The sequence below is a fragment of the Pseudonaja textilis genome, chromosome 1, assembly GCF_049901715.1.
Source record: "Pseudonaja textilis isolate UNSWEBS1 chromosome 1, rPseTex1.2, whole genome shotgun sequence".
In the NCBI taxonomy this organism is placed as follows: Eukaryota; Metazoa; Chordata; class Lepidosauria; order Squamata; family Elapidae; genus Pseudonaja; species Pseudonaja textilis.
Window position 1 is genome coordinate 73,561,915 of NC_141990.1, and position 23,801 is coordinate 73,585,715.

A 23,801-nucleotide genomic window follows, 5' to 3' on the forward strand; every position below is an offset into this window, starting at 1 on the left:
ACAGAAACAAGACAATTTAAAAGAAAATGAAAATTGAAACACTTAATAAATTGGCTGCATAACTAGGAATATGTTGTTCATATAAATGGAATTATTTGGACACAGAATATAAAAAATAGAGTGATGCCCAAGTTATGGCACCACTTTATATTTAAAAGCTTGCTATATTTAATTATAATTATTATCAATAATAATGTATTGTCCCTGCATAGATGGATAACAGTTTGGATCCAGAGTGTTCATTCCATAAACAGAAGTAATCTTCCCATGACTGAAATCTTGCTGAAGAACACAGTTCACAATTCATCTCCTCCCTACCACTGCCACCCACATCTTTTCATCTTTTTACCAACTTTCTATGCAGTTTTTCTGGAGGAACTGACCCACCAGCCCACAATTTTTGGGAATTACCCACCTACAGCCATCAGCCAAAACATGTGGAAACAGGTTTTTTTATTCACAGCAACTTTCATTAAAAAGACAGAATGATAGGATAGTAACATGATTACCATCATATTCCACAAAACTGAACCAATATTGATAAGTCAAATAAAATTTGAAGATAATTTAAAATAGATTTATGTATCAATAAAACATATGAATATTTACACTATAACAGATCATTTGTACATCTTGTTCACCATTCCATATCAAGAAATATCACTGTTTTTAAAAAACATTTTCAATATTTTTTGTAGGTTCATTGCAAATGTCTGACTGCAGTTTGGTCACAACAAGAATTATTTCATACACAATTACAAATGGCATTATTATATCCAAAAAAAAATGTGCTTATGATCTCTAATATAAATGCAACTTGGTAAAAACAATCCTGCAAAAGCAGTCTTTTTTGTGCATGTAAAAAAATTAGTAGGTTCTCAGACTGAAACTCACTTGTATAACTCCTTCCATCATTTTCACCATCTTGTTGACTATTGCAATGACTTTATGAGTTCGTTCAGCAGGACTGATGTCGGGTCTGTACTGGCTTGATAATACATACCGACATGTCATGTACAGAACATAAGTAGGCGATAGCTTAAAATGAACTGTTGAGCTATTGGTGTAATTGATGATGGCAGACAAAAAAGCATCCTCAGCTGAAGAACAAAACAAAAAAGGGATGAACTAAGTCTGAATTAAAAAATCTAAAAAGCAATAGTAAGACACCATTTCAAGAAAAACCCCAAATTAAATTATTGGGATCACTTTCATAACTCAAACATTAACACCAAAATATTTTTACAAGATTAAATTACTGAAAATTAAATAGAAAAGGGCAATAACAGGCAAGTAAAACAAAATGCAAAAAGGAATTTAATAAATCTGTATCAGAGAACTCTAAATTATGTCCATACTACTAATTTAAATGAATTTTCCCACCATTAACCTAAAACATGGCAATTAATTTAGTAACATTTCTGATTAATTTTATACATGGACGTGGAGTTATTCTTGTCTTAATGACATAATCAAAACCATGCATTTAGCGTAAAGTATTTGATGCCATGATCACTGCTAGCAAATTGGCAAAATGGCTGCAGATTAATCCATTTCGTCTTTCTTGGGCTGCTGCTTTCTAAAATATTTAACAGAGTAGGCCTATCTTAAATTAGAAAGTTCATTCTTGTTAACTAAAGCAGATCCAAATAACTAAGGGCTCTGACCAAATCCAGGACAAAACTTGTATTTTTAAACTGGATTTTATATTCCAAATCATATGGAATCAGAAAGTTGCTTACAGACATAAATTTAAGCACTTATTTTTATATCATTATTGCAGATAGTCAATTTTTATATTCAAAATTATCAAAATAAAACATTTTGTAATAAAAATCATTGTTACTCTTCATTATTTTTGTAAACAAAAATACATACTTACAGTTTTCTCTGAATTCAACACTTGCAGGTAGTATCAATTCTGGACCATCCTGAAGTCTAGAGGCAGAAAGCAGATCTTCAGAAATCCAGTTCAAAGAGAATTAATTTCACTTTCAAGAGATAAAGATTTTTCCAAAGGTTTTTGTTTTATAGTTGTATACATTTTTATGTATACATATGAAATACAAAAACACTGGGACACAGGAATTATATTGTGTTACTTTCCTGCTCTTACTATTAGATTCACTGAGGTTACATTTGCTGAAAAGACAGCAAGCCTACTTGAATTGAAGGTCTGCACTATTAATGCATTTGAAGCACACAATTTCTTGTTCAAGTCAGTTCGCCATCTACTGTAATTAGATCATGTTACTTAAACTTATAACCAGGGAAAACAAAAGTGAACAAGAGGTTTATTTATAAACTATATTATAAAAGTGTTACATAAGGGAGGGTTGTTGATCAGATAGCTCATTCAAGAGTAGTCATCTGATAGATTTCAGTATGCTGCAGTACCCAGAAGTAAAGATTCAGGTAGTATGAGTAGAAAACAAGAGAAAGAATCTCAAAATATGAAGGTTTGGAGATTAAGTCAGGACTTTTAATTTGGCTGAATAATAAGTTATGAGCCATTGAAAATAGTAAATACTGGTATTATATGATTATGATGCCTATTTTTAATTTATTTCAGAAATACAATCTGCAGGTGAATAGATTACAGTACTTACAGAAATATTAAATGCTGAATAGTGTTTGCCAGCTTTAATTAATTTCTCACATAATACTAGATTTAGCATGGCTTAAAAGAAAGCTCCCCCCCCCAAAAAATTAAGGTTGCTTCAAGCATGTGACAAAACAAATGTAGTTTTTTTGGAGATTATCAATCATCTAGGTCATGGTTGTCTCAATGGTACTTTTCAAAAGACATTTGGACTTTCTTGTTTTTTTCCCTGAAAACATTTCACTTCTCATCCAAGAGACTTCTTCAGTTCAGAAAGCCATAGTAACTGAAGAAGCTTCTTGGATGAGATGTGAAACATTTCAAGGAAAAAAACAAGAAAGTCCAGTTGCCTTTAAAAAGCTCTTTGGGATTTCAGATTAGTTGTGATCCAAAGAAGTAAAAAAAACCTTGACCACCCCAAGACAATGGTTCCACCATGAAGAACTGAACACAAGTAGCTTGCTCCCCCTTTCACCACATGGCCTCAAATGCAAGAAGAGTTGGGAATTGTCCAGAAAGAAACTCTATAGGCAGGATATTAGATAAGTATGAACAAATTGTAACAAGCAAAAAAAAGGTACTTTACAGAACTTGTGGCATACTATAGCTGGAAATGGCTGTAAAATTAAAAAAAACCCACTAGTATCTTAATAAAAGATATAACCTATTATTTGGAAAGACTTTTCAAAGTTTTAGTTTTCTCCATAAAAATACATTCAACTTTCTTCTCAAACCCGCCTTTTGTGTATTTTTTAAATTTAAAAATAAATGCTATTTAAATTTTAGTCACAAAATTTTTAAAAATATTTTTGGTACCTGCCATCCTGCTTGTGATAATCTTGCTGTTCTATTCTGATCATTGGTTTCACCATGCTTCGTTCAGCTGTGCTAGAAGTTGACATTCTGTCACAGTCCAATCTATTGCTGCTCTGCTCCATACAACATATATCCAAAAGTTGTTTTAGTGGATTTAAATGTACTTTCATATAAAATTATGAATCCTCACAAGTTTCTTAAAGATTTATCTTATTAAATCTAGTAATAATGAACATGCTTTCTGAAAACTGTCTTTCTAAAACCAAATAAGCAAATGTTTCATCTGAAGATTCCCTGTCCATTCCCATGTGGCATTCCAACAAATCTCCTCCCAATATTTTGCATAAATTCCATGAAAATATTATTTGACAAATCAATGTGAAAAGGACTGCCTGAACTTTTAAAATAAATCATCAAATCATTCAAAGCACTAAACAGAAAACTGAATGGTTATACTGAGATGTTCCTGTGTTCTTTAACATATTTAAAGTACCAACTGTTAAGTCTGATAATAGTCATGCTATTCAGACTAATAATCTGTTACCTTGCTTGTAGATAATCCTGTTACACTTTGGATGTCTCCTTCCAAATCAAAAGTAGTTTCTTGTACACCTCTGAGAAGGCAATATACATTCAAGAACTACATGATTAGGAACATTCAGTAAACATTAAGCATAGATAATAAAAGCAATTCTTACATAATTGCTCAGTAATTATCACCGTTAGCAAATTCACTGTGTATTTGATTCACATAAAAGTATAAAGTATCTGAAAGTGTTAAGAAGAGGTGTGCACATTTCAGTTTAAACTATTTTGAGCATGTAATTTTACATGTCCTGGGCGTTTTGAAAGTATCTTTGGATCAAACAGAGCTGACCCTAGCTCAAAATAATATTCACATCTGAAGTGGAAACCTCTTCATGCTCAATATGATTCAAAATCTATCTTCCTTCCTTCCTTCCTACCTAAATGTAGGCAACCTTTTATTTTTTCCAAGCCTGGACATTTCATTTATCAGTTATTCTATCAATCTTGGATACAGTGGAGAAATGTTTTAACTACCATAGTATTGCAGCATCTCTCATTCTGAAATCTGATTTCAGACAATGTAAAATACCATGAAATACTTTTCCTCTGAATTTATTTCAGATCTTTTTAAAATGGATGGAACAAAAACTAAGTCATACTTTCAGTGGATTTGCTAACAATTATTTATTGATTTCAAGACAGAAATACCATGATGTTATTTTAAAGATCTCAAATACTTAATTAGCAATTGTCAATAGGCGATTCTTTTCTTCTATTGATATAAACTGAATTTTAATACTGCATGACACTACATATTTTTATAATGTAACAAGAACCTGCAAGAATTGCAGTTAATGTATTTAAATACATTAAATGTATGTATATTTGCTTATTTCATCATATTACAGGGTACTGATACTTTTTGTTTATGTTAGTATTTTTTCTAAAAATAAATTAGCAGACCCAGTAGACTTTAGATCCGGTACAAGATTGAAACATCTTTTGTCATCCTAGAATAAGATCTATATTGGAATCTAAACAAAAGGAAAACAATTCTAATTGAATGACTGAACTTTACAGCAAAAAAAGTATCCTTCTTAGACAAAGATGAACTTCAGAAATACTAGACATAGGCAAAATGCCAATCAGTCTCAAAAGATGATAAACAGGGTAGGTCTTATGTTGATGAAAACAGACTTTTTAAGGATTATGCTCATATTGTACAACTCCCTACATTGGAAAGTAAGTGACTTCCTACCATTCAGATGACCTTTTGCCATCAGTTACTTAAGACCCTTTTAATGATGGTATTAGCTTCAGTATCAAAATAAATTCAATTTTAATTACTACAATTTCCCTCTTCTATAACTCTTCTTTGTAACTTTCAATAGCATCATTTATAATGTTTTTAGTTGCCATTAGTTGCCTAAATAGTCCATAAGAAGGGTAAAATATAAATGTATAAATTGATTTCTGCTAATGTACAGTATTATTAAAATCCTAACATTTAATCTAATTATGAAGACATGTGAATTGCAGAAGATTTCATACAATGGAGAACAATTACTGGTGAGCAAATTAACATCATTATCAGCTGGCACATTTCATAAAAGCACGATACATCTTCACCATCTTAAATAATTTTCTAAATTTGAGATTACTTCTTAAAAACTATGGATTTACCCAGATTTGAGACGTGAACTTTTGACCATGTGGCTTGCATCTAGACGTCCTTTAGGAATATGATCTTGAATGGGGTCCACAAATTTAAATACATGAGAGGTCCCAAACTGAACTTTCATACCACTTTGCAGCATAGTGGTCTCAGAGATCCGTTGACCTTCTACGTAAGTTTCAGCATCAATGCTTCTGGGAGTCACTGTAACAACTCCATCCATGTTAGTAAGGTCACAGTGGTGTGACTGAATTCCTGGACCAAATAACTGAAGATACAAATAATCAAAGCAAAAAAATCAGGATTTAAAAAAAATATAATAATAAATGTGCAATCATCTATATAACTCAAAGAGATATCCATTTTTTATAATTAAACCACAAATTGTTGCAAATTGATGGCATATAAGCAGTCATCAATCTAACATTATATAAGCAGAACAGAGTTGGTAGAGTGTAATGGGATCAACAATTAATTAATTGGTAATCAATTCATTTCTAGTAATAATGCTCTTATTGTAGAAAGTTACCATTTATTAATATTTAGGCTATTTCAATATATCACAATTTGCACCTTTAACTACTAAAATGTAGCAGTAAAATTCATTTTTTTAAAAACCAAATAATCATTTAATTTTTTACTATGTTTTATCTTGTTGAAGCAAACTAAGAACATTTATTACTAAGAAGTGATTGCAAACTTGAAATGAGATCTATTCCACAGTATGTTTCCAACCAATTTTATGCTTTTATTTATTTATACTAAGATGTGTTGAACTGACAATTTTCTCACTCAATCATTCCTGCCTAAATATATCCTTTAATATTTCTGTGGTTGTGAATTATTTTTGGAAGTAATTATAGTAAAATGTTTTAATGAAGACAGAAATCATAATTGACAAAATCTATGAACACAGAACAAAATGATACAAAAGTATTTTAGGAATCATTGATGAAACAGAAGCAAATTATATTTTGCATTTATTCAAATTTAATCTAAGTCATGATTAATTAATACAAGACAGTGCTTTAGGTTTGTGAGGACCTTTATCCTCTCAAAATCCATTTGGCACATTAGGAATCCAATACTTCTGAATACAATTTAAAATATATCACAAGTGCCAGCATACCAAGAATATGGATCAAGAGACATTTGTGGATTTGCTAATTTGAAAATCCACATTTTTGCAGATCACTATTTGGTGGGCTTTTTACAAATAGCAATAGACTTATATACTGCTTCACAATGCTTTACAGCCTTCTCTAAGTGGTTTACAGAATCAGCATATTGCCCCCAACAATCTGGGTCCTCATTTTACCAACCTTGGAAGGCTGAGTCAACCTTGAGCCGATGAGTGATCAAAACTTCTCATACAAGGAAAGTTAAAACATAAAGCCAAGATCCTTATGACTCATTTCAAAATGATAGAACACATACCTATATTAGCCTTGGACAGACTCAAAGATTGTCTCTTTTCCCACCTACTGGATACACAGTTGTTTACAACTTTTAACATTCAGGTACCTACTTTTACTAAAGCTATATGCTCAAATCAGTGTAGTGTATAGCTACAAGAAGGATTTGACAATGGTTTCAAAGAATCATTTTAAAATACTGCTCAATTTCATGTTATTAATTTAAGAATTTGGCATGTAATTGCCTTTCTCCAACATCACTCAAAATATTACATCTTCTTCAAATGTTCCAATAGACCTTTGTGCATTGCAATGTTAAAAAACAGTTCACATTCTATGCCCAGCCTCACTTGGAAATTTTGTATTACACATGTCACAAAGATATTTTAGCCTCACAACTGTAATTTGCAACCAATTACATTTTTGTTCATATACACTAAATGTGGCTTACAGACATAATTCTTTAATACTCTGAAACTTGAACACAACTTTTATGTAACTATTTGTCCCAAAATACTATTGCTCACCTGAATGGAGTTGTCATCAAATTTTTCTGTACCAACTTCTGTCACACTTAGTTGCAAACGATAGAGCTTTGGTTTATCTCTGGAGTCAGAACCATCTGTAGCAACAGATAATTTTATCATTAAACTAAGCAAAAGACACTAATTTTTAAAGATATAATCATGTACAGTAGTCCTTGACTTAATAGACCCGTAGCTTAGTGACTATTACCATGGTCTCTTCCAGGACTGTTTATGACACAGCTTCAAAGTTCTGATGCTCCAACCCACCCCCCGCTGAATCACATGATTGCATTTTGGGCACTCAGCAATTACAGTCATTTGCAATACCCCACACAATTTATAACAATTTATAACATTTGTTGCTGGAAACCGGTGTCTACTTCTGATTTCAGGCAAAAAATGCCCATGGATTCGCTTGATAATTGCTTCAAAAAAGGTTGTAAAATCAGGTATAGTCACATGGTGATCTACTTAACGACCAGCACAATGAATGATCTTAATTCTGGGCATAGGTCAAAATTCCCCATATTGTGTCAAATGCCACTTCAAAACTAATTTTAACTATGTTTAAAAATCAATTATCCTCTGTGCCACCAAAAGACTGCTCTAGAGGATCATCCCTGCCTTCTGCTAGCTCTCATTTTCTTCCTCTGCAGAAGGAAAAGGTTGCCTTTTATGTTAATTCATTCTATTCTACATATTTTCATTTGTGTACTACTAAAATATTAAATAGAATACTTCTTAAATTATCAAAGAAATCTTGTAACCAACCAACCAACATATATATGTAGGAAACACACTACAACATTAACGGGGACTTCAATCATCCTGATATCAATTGGAAAACTAATTCTGCACCACCTATATTAATTAGGCCCAATTCTGTTAAAAGTAACTGAATACTAAGCAGAAGTGCCTCTAACCAGGTTAATGCCTCTCTATGCCAGTTTGTCTGTAGGTGAATATTATGGATTCAACTGACTTTCAGGAGCTATTAATATACTGTTGAGAAGGGGTGTAAAAACCACTTTATGCACAAATCGTTGCATGCAAAACTTAGGGGGGGGGGGGGGGGGGGGGGGGGGGGGGGGGGGGGGGGGGGGGGGGGGGGGGGGGGGGGGGGGGGGGGGGGGGGGGGGGGGGGGGGGGGGGGGGGGGGGGGGGGGGGGGGGGGGGGGGGGGGGGGGGGGGCGGGGGGGGGGGGGGGGGGGGGGGGGGGGGGGGGGGGGGGGGGGGGGGGGGGGGGGGCGGGGGGGCGGGGGGGGGGGGGGGGGGGGGGGGGGGGGGGGGGGGGGGTCTCGCCCCCTCCTCCCCCCTCTGCCGCCCCCCCCCCCCCCCCCGGGGGGGGGGGGGGGGGTGGGGGGGTGTCCCGGATGTGCTCAATTGGATTCAGGTCTGGGGAACGGGTGGGCCAGTCCATAGCATCAATGCCTCCATCTTGCAGGAACGGCTGACACACTCCAGCCACATGAGGTCTAGCATTGTCGTGCATTAGGAGGAACCCAGGGCCAACTGCACTAGCATATGGTCTCACAAGGGGTCTGAGGATCTCATCTCGATACCTAATGGCAGTCAGTCTACCTCTGGCAAGCACGTGGAGGGCTGTACAGCCCCTGAAGAAATGCCACCCCATGTCATTACTGACCCACTGCCAAACTGATCATGCTGGAGGATGTTGCAGGCAGCAGAACGTTCTCCATGGCGTCTCCAGACTCTGTCACGTCTGTCACATGTGCTCAGTGTGAACCTGCTTTCATCTGTGAAGAGCACAGGGCGCCAGTGGCAAATTTGCCAATCTTGGTGTTCTCTGGCAAATGCCAACAATCCTGCACCGTGTTGGGCTGTAAGCACATCCCCCACCTGTGGACGTCAGGCCCTCATACCACCCTCATGGAGTCTGTTTCTGACCGTTTGAGCAGCCACATGCACATTTGTGGCCTGCTGGAGGTCATTTTGCAGGGCTCTGGCAGTGCTCCTCCTGTCCCTCCTTGCACAAAGGCGGAGGTAGCGGTCCTGATGCTGGATTGTTGCCCTCCTACAGCCTCCTCCACGTCTCCTGATGTACTGGCCTGACTCCTGGTAGCGCCTCCATGCTCTGGACACTACATTAGACACAGCAAACCTTCTTGCCACAGTTCGCATTGATGTGCCATCCTGGATGAGCTATACTACCTGAGCCACTTGTGTGGGTTGTAGACTCCATCTCATGCAACCACTAGAGTGAAAGCACCACCAACATTCAAAAGTGACCAAACCATCAGCCAGAAAGCATAGGAACTGAGAAGTGTTCTGTGGTCACCACCTGCAGAACCACTCCTTTATTAGGGATGTCTTGCTAACTGCCTATGCTTTCCACCTGTTGTCTATTCCATTTGCAAAACAGCATGTGAAATTGATTGTCAATCAGTGTTGCTACCTAAGTGGACAGTTTGATTTCACAGAAGTGTGATTGACTTGGAGTTCCATTGTGTTGTTTAAGTGTTCCCTTTATTTTTTTTGAGTAGTGTATTTAATGTCAGAAAAACCTAAAACCAATGTGATGGATAGATGATAGACATACAGCAGAGAACTGTTATTGAAATCTTTAAATGGTTTTTAAATGGTTCAGGTATTCTAAGATAAATTATTTCCCAAAGCAGTAATTTATATTTAAGTTTAGCTAAATAGAGATGTATAACATTCATTGATCCAGGAAAGGAACTCCAGAATACTGTATTTTCCCCAGAACTATGCTGAACGTCCTTCCAGATAATGTTGCTTGATTTCTACAGTTTGCCTTTTTAATAGTAGCTTTAAGATCGTAAGAGTTAATGTAGCACTATCCAAGAGATGGCAGTTTAATAACCTTTTAAACCTTTATTTGAAATCACATTTCTAGAATAAACTGCATTCTGTATTTCTTTTAGGCTCCAGGTTCCCTCTGACTACATTCAGAATAATGCTGATTAGCAAATGGATCCTTGTGAAATGCTCCACGTACAAGAGAAATATTAAGCATTACATTATTTGGTTTACTTGTCTCAGGAGCCATTAGGAATTAACAGAATCTCTACCCTGAGATACCCAAAGAATTTATGAAGAAAAAACATTATTGCAATGAATATTACTGCAATGATGACACCATTAAAGCCAACCTCTTTAACACATTCTTTGGCTCAGTATTATAAACAGCAATGGATCATGCCCAGTATTTCCTAGTCAAACCACAGACAACTACAATGATCTAATACATATCGATTTTACAGAAGACAATGTTGAAAAAGCACTACGCAATCTAAAACCATCTCTATCTATTGGACCGGATGGAATATGTGCCTATTTCTTAAAAAGGCTATCCACTGCCATAGCTGAACCTCTAAGCATAATCTTTGGAAAATCTTTCAGGACCAGCTCCTTGCCAAAACTATGGTCACAAGCCACAGTCATCCCCATTTTCAAAAAGGGAGACCCCAGCCTAGTTGAAAATTACAGACCAATCTCTTATTGCTGCGTCACCTGTAAAGTCATGGAATCAATTGTTAACCAATCCATTATCCTCCACTTAGAGACAAACAACCCAGTCTCCAATAAACAATTTGGTTTCAGGAAAAAACTATCCTGCAATCTGCAACTCTTACATTGCAAAAACATATGAACTACACAACTCGATCAGGGCAAAGCAATAGACACAATCTACACAGACTTCTGTAAAGCCTTTGATTCAGTGGTACATGGCAAACTACTCCTAAAACTAAAATCTTATGGTGTCTCTGGACACCTTCATAACTGGATAGAAGCACTGCTGTCAAACAGAAAACAAATGGTCAAAATTGGGAGCGTCCTATCAAATTCTGTAACTGTCAACAGTGGTGTCCCCCAAGGCAGTGTTCTAGGACCAACTCTTTTCATACTCTACATAAATGACCTCTGTGATCATATCAAGAGCAACTACGTCCTCTTTGCTGACGATGTAAAGCTATTCAACACCACCGACAATACTGCTACCCTTCAAAAAGACCTCGACTATTTATCAGAACGTTCAAACAAATGGCAACTTCAAATCTCAACAAACAAATGCTCTGTCGTAATTACATATTGGCAAAACAAAATCAGAAAATAAAATATAGGGTGAATAGTCAAGACCTTGTTGATGATCCAAACGCTGTCAAGGACCTTGGAGTACTCATCTCTAATGATCTAAGTACTAGAGCCCACTGTAACTACATAGCCAAAAAGGCATTAAGAGTTGTTAACCTAATCTTACGTAGCTTTTTCTCTGGTAATATCACACTACTAACTAGAGCATACAAAACATTTGCTAGACCAATACTCGAATACAGCTCATCAGTCTGGAACCCACATTACGTATCTGATATTAGCACAGTTGAGAAAGTCCAGAAATATTTCACAAGAAGAGTTCTCCACTCCTCTACTCGTTGCAGAATACCTTATGCCAACAGACTTGAAATTCTAAACCTAGAAAACCTAGAACTATGCTGCCTTCAGTCCTATCTAAGTATAGTGTATAAAATCATACATTGCAATGTCCTATCTGTCAATGAATACTTCAGCTTCAGCCATAACAATACAAGAGCAAACAGCTTCCGGTTTCCCAGGCTTCGGCGACGGCAGGGATTCGCGACTCTGCGCGATCCCTGCCGTGCTAGCCGTCTTGGTGCCTCCGATCCCGACGGATCTGGAGGATAAGGCTGCCCTGTTGGGGCAGCCGAAGATAGGGGGGATCCGGACAGGGGTTGAGGGGTATCACAGACCCCCTCCCCAGCCGGCAAAACCCCCTTTTCTCAAGGCGGTGGAGCGGCGGTCTTAATGGCCGCCACGAAGAAGCCGGCAACTGGCTTAAGAATGTGCAGGAGGAAGAAGGAGGAAGTTACAAAGTGTAAGTTCTTCTTGGCTGAACTTTAAGGACATATTCAATACCTTGAAAACTACTATTTTTTTGGATGTTACAAAGTTCCCAATGGAGGTTTCCTAAAGCGGCGAATGAAAGTGCTGAAAGGGAAAGTTACTCTCCCTCCCTTACGGAACTAACAAATGGACATGGAAAATCTACTTTTTAACAGAAGGTAAAAATTTAAAGCCCTTTGTTACAAGTGGGAAGGGAGAGGCTTGGAAAAAAAAAAATTATATTAAGACTTTGTTGGAGGAGATGCCTTGAAGATTAAGAGACTAGAAGCTAACTGCCAAAAGGATTTAAAATACAGATTGGTTTTTTTTTCCTAACTGATATTACCCCAGGAAGAGAAACTGCAAAGGGAAGAACTTCGTGCTTTGCTTGGACTGTTTGATGACTTTGGGGAATTGTTTTAAGTTTGGAAATATTTTGGTTGGCTTAATAACAAGAAGAGGATAAAGAAAAAGAAGAAGAAAAAGGTTATAATCGCTCTATCTCTCGATGAACTAAGAAAACAATACGTAAAAATAAGGAAAGAAGGCAAGGACGCTATGGGAGAAGCCTTTTGTTTTTTAGAAATGGCGCTTGCTATTTGTCAGCAAGTTCAACAACAGCTGGAAGAAGCGGAGGAAGAAGCCATTTTTAATTAACTAAAAAGTTTGATCAAGAAAGAAAGGAGAAAGAGAGGAGGGAAAAGGAAGGACTTAAGACTTAAAAACATATCTATGAAAGAGAAAAATAAGATGCAAAATCAATATAATGTTAGAAAGCAAAAGGAAAGAAGAATACAACAGAGAGGGGAAGCCAAAAAGGTGGAGGTTAGGAGAGAAGTGGGTAAAAAGGCTAGGTGGGTCAAGAAAGAAAGGGAAAAGGGGGAAAAAAGTCACAAAGGTATAAAACAAGATGGGAAAAAGAAAAAAAAATTTAGGGACAAAGGGTAATGTATGATTTTTAAAAAAAAGGATTCTGCAAAGTACACATGATAGTATTGTATTTGTATTAAAAATAGAAAATTAGAATTTTATAAGATTCAGTAAAAGATTAAAATATTAAAGTATAATGTTAAAATGTTTAATAATGAATGACTTTAAGTTTACTAAGCAGAATCAGATTGGGATTTAGGTGCTATTTTAAATGTCAATTTAGGGGAATGATAGAAAGGCATCATACTCTGATTAGTGATTTCAGGAGAAATTATCTTTTTTTATATTGAGAATGAGATAAATGTTTAAATGGAAAAGAATGGACAAAAGATATAAATATATTGACTTAAAGCAAGATGAAATATATAAAATAGAATTAAGAAGAGGGAAAAGTGGGGAGGAGTTATATAGAAGATATAGAATGGTAAACAAGATAGGTAACGGTATATAAGAAGAGCATGAATTTAATTGAAGTCCATACAAAAAGAGGTAATCTGGGGCCAAGCTACTTTCTAAAAGGAAGTTTTATGTTTTTATGTTTTGTGTGTGTATGTTCAATTGAGAATTAATAAAATCTCAGAGGAATGTCAGATGAGAATAATTGTAAACAAGTCAGAGGGAAATATAAATATGATGATTTAATAGTAGATAAATATAGAAAAGAAATTTGATTGAATAAGACTAAAGAGAAATAATGTGAAATTTGTTAAAGGGAATTTATGTGTCTATATGGAAATGGGGTAAATTAGAAGTATGTGATATAAAATAATGTTTTACGTGCCTTGTAAAGATTTATAATGGAAAGAGGTTTTATGTTTTCAATGTTTAATGAAGTTTTGTTTGTCTTTAAAATTAATAAAATTTGTTTAAAAAAAAAACAATACAAGAGCAAACAATAGATACAAACTCAAGGTTAATCGCACCAAACTAGATTGCAGGAAATATGACTTCAGCAACAGAGTGGTCAATGTCTGGAATACTCTACCTGACTCTGTGGTTTCTTCCCCAAACCCCAAAAACTTTAACCTTGGACTTTCTACTATTGACCTCACCCCTTTCCTAAGAGGTCTGTAGGGGGTGTGCATAAGCGCACCAGTTCACCTACTGTCCCTGTCCTATTGTTTCTTTTATTTTTCTTATATGTATCCATGTATTCATAACTATGTTTTTACTTATACCTATTATCTTGTAAGCAGTTGACAAACCAAATAAAATAGATTAAAAACAATGTGTTGTGATTACAATGTGATTATAAAACTGAAACTTTCATTTACTTTGTCTCAACACTGTTTATAACTAAACAATTATTGAATATATTGCATATATAGTCCTACAAGAGCATTATGCAAAAGCAGCAGATATAGTGTATCTGCTGCTTTAACTAATTTGTTGAGCTTTTCCCCTACAATGAGAACATCAGGAGAGAATCTTAGAAGATGCTGAGTTTTGGTAAATTGTTTAGTCAACTTCCATTCCTGCAGTATCCAAAATGTTTTTAGGAGAATAGTTCTGAAAAATTAAATTTGGGAGTTGCTATCAAATTCAAAATTGCCATAACCAACCCCAACTATCTGTGGCATCAGCAAGGACTAGGCTGGGCTATAAATAAGCTACCCGCTGATACATTCCCCCAAGCAGAACCATCAAAGTGAAAATCTGAAACAAGAAAGATCTGCATTTTTCCATACCAATGTATAGAGGTTATTTTTAATTCTGCAGGAAGGGAGACAGATGTTGGAATTAGGAATAAGACATATCCCTTATTTTTAAACCGTCCATTCACTCCCCCACAATCATGTGTCTATCATTACTTTCAATAATCTCCAACAATTGAAAGCAATCCCCATTGTCAATGAATTAGAGGATCCATTTTTGCTTGTCACACTGTTTTTTTCTTAACTGCTTCTTGTATTACATATTAAACAGAAATAAAGACAAATGCCTTAGCAAAGCTGAGATAGCAATTAAAATTGACCCTGTATTTGTTCCTTTTCTAAAGTACCATTAAAGAGAGTTGAAAGAATTCTGTAACCCCACAGATCAGATGGCTGCTTTATTAAGCCAGTCTCTCCTCTGAGTGCTAATAGAAAAAAAGAGAATATGATACAAAAAGGCCGGCCTTTCTCTTTAATAATAAGAGGAAATGCCTTAGGGTAGTAGATAGAAACTGACTGCTGACTGCCCAGTTTAGCAAAGGGGAAAAAAGTCCCAATATGTCACGTTAACATGACAATGATGTGAGTTGGGTCCCACAGTATATCAACTGAATCAATTTTTCTGGGTAGTCAGTAAGAATTAGAGATTATCAAGACTGCAAATAACCAGGCCCAAATGCACTGCAGGCTTTAATGATAACCAGAACTTTGAATCACTCTCAGAAACCCACTTGCAACCATTGCAGTCACAACAAATAGTGTTACAGGGGCAAACGAAGGATTGGGCCCCTTGCTGTGGCTTTCAAATAGTTTTCAAAGTCAATCCCATATACAGCAAATTGCAATAATCCATATGGGAATTGATGAAAGCATGGATGACTAAGTATGGGCTCTTGAACTAGGAATGGGCATAATTTTTGCATAAATTCCTGCAAAAGCCTCTGAGCCAAGATGGTCACTTATCCTTGAAAGAAAAGTCATGAATCTAAGATTTTCTCTCTAAGATGGCACCGCCAACGGCTGCCTTGGTGAAATGCTCTCTATGGATTTCATACTCAAGAGACCATCTGCTAAGAATTGGGCAATATTTCTTTAAGGAGTAGCTTTCTCTGTCCTCATCCCACTCACCTCTTTGCAAACACAGGAGGAAGCAAATTACCTGGAGCACCACCAAGCACATAACAGTAGGTATCATCCATGCCATTAGGCAAATATTCGCTGCTGCATAAGCACTCAACACCAGCCTTCCACCATTTTGCAGCGTAGGACCAAGCAGCTGATTGGCAGTACTTTCAAGTAAGCAAATGTAACTGTTCAACAGCTGATCAGCAGTATCACAACTATGGCTGCTAAGTGGGTATAGCTACTTCATATCTTCCCCAGCTGCTAGACTGATTTTGACATCTCTGGGATCCTGCTTCTTGCAAGGCTCCTCTTCACCAGCCATTTTGGCAGCACTGATTGCTTCAGCTTCCACTACTATTGTAATCAAAGTTCTTAAAAGTGGCCAACAGTTCCAGTAGCACCAGAAGAGTTTCCACTTTTTCCATAGCCATTATCATCAACCTTCCTAAACATACTAAACCACCTAAATTCTGGTTTCACAGACCTCTGTACCTTTATGAATAAGCAATAACTCCCCAGCGTGTTCTTTTATTAACTTTTTTCCTCACTGAGACCTTAAAGAATTGACCATTTAAATGAATCTTAAGCTGACTGATTAGTTTACCTGCACCATCACCATAAAGACAAGTTTGAAACACAAACAAGTTTCATCATTCTAGATGTAGTCAAAATGATTCAAAGCACTTAACGAAACTCTACAAGAAAATATTTAGATTTTTTTTTATATAAGATGGATAATTTTGGAATTATTATTTTTTTAAAAGGCAAATGATTTTTTTTTAAAGGCAAATGATTACAAGAAATATTGTTACCATACAATCAAGACAAATTTTACTATCAGCCTAGCTTTTTTGCAAATTAGGGAATAAATAAGAGTCAGCATGAACTACAACCCTAGTTCAACTTCTTATAGCCCAGAGGTGTCAAACTGTTGGCCCGCAGGTTGGATGTGTCACATGCAGACCACGGCAACTCCAGCTCCATGAAGGGAAAAAACATCACGAAACATCATGTGATGGCAACATGATGCTGCAAGTTTAACACCTGTGTTGTAGCCCTAGCATAAAAAGCATGAATAAAATAATTTTTTCTCACTCATATTATCTTTTATGGTTATAGCATTCTAAAGTTTTTGAATTTTTGTCCCATCAGTGGTTTCATGTGGGGTTGTCAAAATAAAGCCATCCTTAGTTTTTAACTGTAATTATAATAGAAATGAATAATATATGGATTCAAGTTATTGAGCCCAAACTAAATACTTTTAATTAACACTGGCCAATTATAAAGCCAATCTATCTTCTGTAGATCCAATATGAGCTGGTTCTTCTCAGTTAATTACTATGACAGCAAATTCTCCCAGAAGTTGGAATATAATCACAAAGCAGCCAAACTTAGTACTATTCTGACTGGTTCTCTCATCAATGTTATGCTAGCAAAGTCAAAGACTAAATCCTATGGTAGTACTAAATATCATTATGTGAGCTCCAAGTAAACAAGCAGATTGACAAGACAATTAGATACAGAGTATAGTAAGGACATTGTATGTCAAGGTAGTAAGCAGACAAAGTTGACCTGGGATGCAAACTGCCTCTATAAATCAGCAAAGAGCCATAGGGGAGAAAGAGAAAACTAGGAAGGCAAATCAGCCAAACCCTCTGTTAAGAATGCTAATGCAAATGAAGCAGAGTGCAAGCCTAGGAAACACAAAAACATTCCAGTTTCCCTCCAGGTTGTGGTAATCTAACTTCCGGGAAACTGCTATTCTTCAGTTGTTCTCTGGAATGTTCCATTCTTGGAATGCATGTTATACACATATAAAACTGCTCAGCACAGTTTGTTACAAGTCTGAGAACAAACTTACAGTTTGGGATTAGGAACCAAAAATAAAAATAAAAAATATGTTTTGCACTAGTCAGCTCTCATTACTTAGACATATTTTTTTTGTTTGAGCTCAGATAAAGACTGCTCCCACAGTATCAACTCCTGCTTCAGACCGGATCAGCTCTCACTTTTATTTTAATTATAATAATAAAAACATATGAAAAAGGGGTGTGTGGAGAGAAGTATGAATGTATGTGCATGTGTGTGTGCATATACACAAAGACATATATACACAAACAGAAATCTTCTTCCCAAAATACGTGCCTTTTTCCTATATTTGTAAGGAATTCATTATGGTGAAATTTATGATACAAAAGTCTGAGATCATTGACTGTGGACACACTGTTTATTATTTTTTAAGAAAGGTAATAACCCAAGTCTCCAATGTATTGAAATTATCAATGACAAATAGGAAAACCGTAATCTTTCAAAAGTCATATATCCTGACCATGTTTCGGTGTATATGAGAAAGAGAACAATTTTATTATACTATTTAGCAATAAAAGAAGGAAAATGAAAGCTTTGTTATCAAAATGGACAGAAGCTCTTTTTGCTAACATAATTTTAGTGATTAGTGAGAAACAGCAGTATTAAATTATAGAATTACCTTCGTAATTGGGATAGTTGTAGTAGGCAAAGTGATTCCTTCTCCCTGGGATTAGAAACACATGCACAGGACCCAGGTGAAGGCAGCATCAGCAGGACAGATACCATGCAGAACATGCGGAGGAGGGCAGCGAAAAGAAAAGATAGGAAAGAATGAAACTGTAGGCTACCAGCACTTACTCAATTTAAAAGGATGCAGTGTGTTTAATACTTTCAACTTTAAAAACTGCACAGAATATATAGACATAGGTGTTGTGGATGGATTAATATGATTAAGTAGTTGGCAACAAACTGCTAGAAGAAAGCACAGAAAAATCACCATATGAAATGAAAAGGTCATAATCGATTGTACACAGACAAGAAAATAATTTTTTATAGTTCTGTTTTATTATACTCACTGTTCTGTCTTTATTTTTTACAATTATACCAGGATAATATAATATACATTTAAGCAGAGAGTCCTGTAACTATATATCCACCAAAGATTTATTTTTTGCAAATATAGATATAACAAAATATTAGAATCTTGTCATGTGATGTACATTATATTGAAAAGTATGTCCTACGCAGAGAAAACTTGCACATGTTCTATCTTATTTGACGGAAGTATACATTTATTTTGTTTTCAGCAGTATACTGACAAAAATATGAACAATGGAACTTACTGAGCGATTCAGGCCTAGTCAATTTCTCATGACAGCCTAAATCATTTATTTCTGTGAGAATGAAATAAGGAAATATCTGCATCTATCATATTTTAAGCTGCCAGGAGAAAGGTAATATATAAATGCAATAAATAAATAGGGCATGGAACATAGCAACTAAAAGCTAGCATACTAATTGTAACATAAAATTCATATCCCATTTCCTTTATTCCAGTTCACAAATAATTCCATGCATTACAAATATTGAAAATTTAAAAGTAGCTTTGCTGACATAATGTCCTCAATTCCCAAGACCTCAATTATAGAGGGAAAATTCAAAGAAAGATCAATTTAATAATATAATAGCTTTATTAATTATATTAATAATAATCTTAAAATAAATAAAATCAATAATGCTCCTAGGAGAATAAAAATGCCAAATCTAATCTGAACATCTGGCTGATTGTGCAATGAGTCATTAAAATGAATTTGACAAATATTTTAAATAAGTTATTTTTAATATAACTTTTTCTATAAAAATATAAATCTGCTTGAATAAAATTCCTTTTCAATAAATTAACTGCCCTACATAACTAACTCTTAAGGGACAGAAAAGTTGCAGTAGAATTAGAACTGGTATCTAACGCTATATTTTTCTATTCTATATTTTCTTAGAATCCTATTCCAAGATTCTAAAAATCTTAGAATAAGTATACTTAGACTATTAAAAACTATTATTTAGTCACGCATTATGTAAAAGAAAGTTTATTAACTAAACATTTTTAATCTATAGTATAATTCAATCCATAATGAAAGCTATCAAATTAAATACATAATTGCTCCTACTAAAAGACTGAAAACTATTTTTCTTCCTCTTTTCAATTAAAAATATAACATTTCAGAACTTACAAACATAATAGTAATAAAATAGGAAGACAGTGACAGTGATAAATGGTAATAAATACCAAAGCAAAAATAAAAATAGGGCTAAAGTAAAGTTAAAACATCATCCAGTGATTAGAACAAATCTTGATGAACGTAAGAAAACAACATGTGAGGAAAATATTCTAATTTGCAAGATGGCATCATCAAAACAATACATCCCTTTGTCACTCTCAATTTCATTTTGCAAGGACATTGGGAGAGACCTCTTCAAATATTGGGTCCACAAGACATATAGGGACTTAAAGGGGCAGACAAACAGTTTAGATAGTATTTTGGAACAGACCAGAAAGCAATGCAGTTGTAAACTCAGTTCTGAAAAAAACAAAGTTCCAGTTATGTGATCTCAGCAATTTAGCAGATACAGTACATGTTCAGTTAGCTTCAGTTTTAGGGAAATCTTCAAGCAAATCTAAAAATTCAAATGATTACTTTTCTTTTTGCCATTTGTCTACATTTCCTAATCAGAAACATTAAAAAGACACTTCCTTAAGCAAAGAAGATACTTTATAGTGCCTTTTGGGCACCAGGGACTGGTTTCATGGAGAGAGATTTTTCCATGGACCAGAGAGGGTGTGGTTTCATGTACTGCCTGCATCCCACGGATGGGGCTTTCCTTGTTTGAGCAGCTTGGTTTCTGACATGCCACGGACTGGTGCTGGTCCACGGATCGGGGGTTGGGAATCCCTGTTATACAGTACATTTGTGACTCGTCAAATCTGTAGCTAACCAATTGCCAAGGTGAATTTACTGATGAAAAACATCAAAGTCTATTACCATTCATGATGACACAAAGTTTTTTAAGTAATATTGATCATTTCCACATGCTATAGCACAGTGGTCCCCAATCTTTCTTGGTCCATGGACTGGCAGCGATGGCTGGGGGAAGTGATGGTTTCACACACGCAACTTAGCTCCCATGCATGTGCAAATGAAACTTCATGCGATTGCCCGCTGCTTGCGCAGCCTGGTTCCCAACAAGCTGTGGACTGGTACTGGTTTGTGGACCAGGTTGGGGACTCCTGAATGCAGTACTGCAGGCTACTTCTGCTGACCGTCAGCTGCCAGCAGTTTGGCAGTTTGGGTCTCACCGGCTCAAGATTTCCTTCCGAGGTGGATAAAATGAGGAGCCAGATTGTTGGGGACAATATGCTGACTCTGTAAACCACTTAGAGAGGCTATAAAGTACAGTGAAGTGGTATAGAAATCTAAATGCTATTGCTATAGCATCAATAATACTTAAAACTATGCACCATTACACAATATATTTAATGCTTTATAAAAGAATCATTCTGTACTTTTGTTATTAAAATTTAGGTTCCAAAGACCGCATCACTCATATAGAATATCTCACGTACTTTTCTTTTTTGATCCCCTGCCCTTATCTCAAAAGTATTATCTTTATTTTTAACAGGTCCTGCCACACTTCTGCTGTAACCATATCAAATATGTCTGATGGACATTCATAGAAGAGTCGTTCTTCAGAATCATATTTCAACAAACCAAGTATTTCAACAAACCAAGACGCCATACTTGTTCCACTTTAATTAGAAGCTATGATCTTATAAGTGATTATACAAAAATAAGTGAATACAATTAATTATCAATCAACACACTATAAAACCAGGAATTTAGAAGTATAGAAATGGCATGCAGCTCTAGTGTTATACTGGAAATAATTTGATGTTTCAAGAAGCACCTTATCAAACAATAAAATATAAAGATGGTTGACTGCATCGGAAAGCAATGTTCTATTCTACAATGGTCCATGTGAAACATAAACATAAAATAATGGGGGGAGGGTATGAAACTGGTTACTTTTACAAAAGAGAAAGTACTTTCACTTTACATATTTCACTACTTATTCCCACTATATGAATTCTTGTACAACCACTTATAGTATCTTAGAAATAGCTATTTTTCTTCTGATGATAATCTTTGAATGTATCCCAGTATTTAGATTAGGCACAAAATGTTTGACTAGACAGCTAGAGCATAAAACTGTAAATGCACGCATGTAGTTCTGTGAGTCATGCCTTCTGTCCTCCAAATCGTTTTTGGCCCACAAACTCGTTTTGTAAGCACTAAAGATGCTGCCTAGCAAGGCATGGGCTCACTGGATCATGGGATGCCCTCAGAAAGAACTGCGGCCTAGCTGCACTGCACTTTAGTCCAACTCAGTGGATCTCCCGGCAACAGCAGGTTCGTTGTCTAGATCAAGCAATTAGCACCTTGAGGCCTCTTGCACCCTGCCCTCTAGACGACCCTCCCCTAATCTCATGCTGTGTGGCAGGCGTTCCTTCTGAGGAGACAAATCCTCCACAAAGCAGCAGCAGCAGCAGGAAAATAAAGTTCAACCAGGGAAGGCCTGCTGGAGGCAAAGGCTGTCTGAGAGAAAAGGAAGGAGGCAGTAGATGCTCTTCCACTTCAATGGTCTCTTTTTCCAGGCAAGGCATGAAAAAGATGGTGAGCAAGTAAGAAAAATCTCTTTGTCAGGGGAAGAGATAGAAGGAGGGAGGGAGAACTCACTCTGCAAGGCAAGGAGGCAGAAAGGAAAGCAAAGCAATATTTGGGCAGCTCCAGTGGAATGGATTTCCTACATTATACCATTCTTGATATGTTCTTCTCTGTCAGCTATAGTCAAAGTGAAGTGGTTCTCTTTCAAAGGAAAGTTTTTTATTTAATACATTTATCTTTAAAGGCATATCGTGTGGTACTCTACATTCTCAGCTAATCAGGAACATTTCTATCAATATATGAAAAGACTTTAATGTTATGGTCTTTAAGGTAGTGACCTTTTCCTTGTGTAACACTCCTTTGATTATTTTAAGACAGACCCCAGATTTATGCTAACGTAGTTAGACTTTAAGGAAATTATTTTACTATTGCTACACTTCAGAAACACAAATATTATACATCGAATATGTATAACAACTCCTATTCTGGTTCTGTGTAGATATAGTTTATCTAAAATATTTAACATGCAAAAAAGCTCCAATGGCTTTTTCTGGATAACCCAGAAAAACACAAAGAATATCCTCTATTTCTTTTCTTTTCTATAAAGGTGTGCAAATTGAGCACATATATTCCAGACTGGAAGTCTCTGAAAGCCAATCACTCCAAACACAAATAACATTTTAATAACATAATTCTTACCTGGACTTAGTTCAACCAGGTAAGGTAGTTTCTCAGGTGGAAGAGAAGAGCCATAACCAGACCTATCAATTCTTTCCTTTCCTTTTAATAGTTTTACATCAACTTGCTTCTTCAGCTTCTTTGGGACATAATCAAGTGGCCGTCTTTTTAACTGAAAGACTAATATTCCTAAAATACAGAAGCACAAATAGATCATTTGAATGTGACCTAAAAAATATAGAAGCATAAATTAATTACACTAAATGGTCAATGGCAATCTTATTGTCCTATTACAAAGTTACAAAATTAAAATTCTCTATCACATGCAGCTTCATTACAAAATCCACTTCCATTCAGATGTACTACCAATGTTTATTTAGTGCTAGGCAATGGGCCTACACAAACTTCACTATATAAGTCCTACTTTTTTTTAGGC

The 23,801-nt window shown here is 35.8% G+C and overlaps 1 protein-coding gene across 39 annotated transcripts in view; it reads right to left on the reverse strand.

Moving 5' to 3' along the window:
* AFDN (afadin, adherens junction formation factor) overlaps positions 1-23,801 on the reverse strand; it is a 95,207-nt gene that overhangs the window by 37,624 nt on the left and 33,782 nt on the right. For 23 of the 39 annotated variants that reach the window (XM_087938140.1, XM_087938139.1, XM_087938246.1 and 20 more), the window contains exons 8-15: positions 23,387-23,554; positions 18,646-18,690; positions 7,564-7,658; positions 5,630-5,889; positions 3,963-4,032; positions 3,419-3,531; positions 1,883-1,938; positions 895-1,100 (exon numbers count right to left, since the gene is read on the reverse strand). In XM_087938140.1, the coding sequence (XP_087794266.1) occupies positions 895-1,100; positions 1,883-1,938; positions 3,419-3,531; positions 3,963-4,032; positions 5,630-5,889; positions 7,564-7,658; positions 18,646-18,690; positions 23,387-23,554 (1,013 nt within the window). The remainder of the gene's footprint in view (positions 1-894; positions 1,101-1,882; positions 1,939-3,418; positions 3,532-3,962; positions 4,033-5,629; positions 5,890-7,563; positions 7,659-18,645; positions 18,691-23,386; positions 23,555-23,801) is intronic. The other 16 variants (XM_026705123.2, XM_087938268.1, XM_087938189.1 and 13 more) reach the window with 1 other exon arrangement.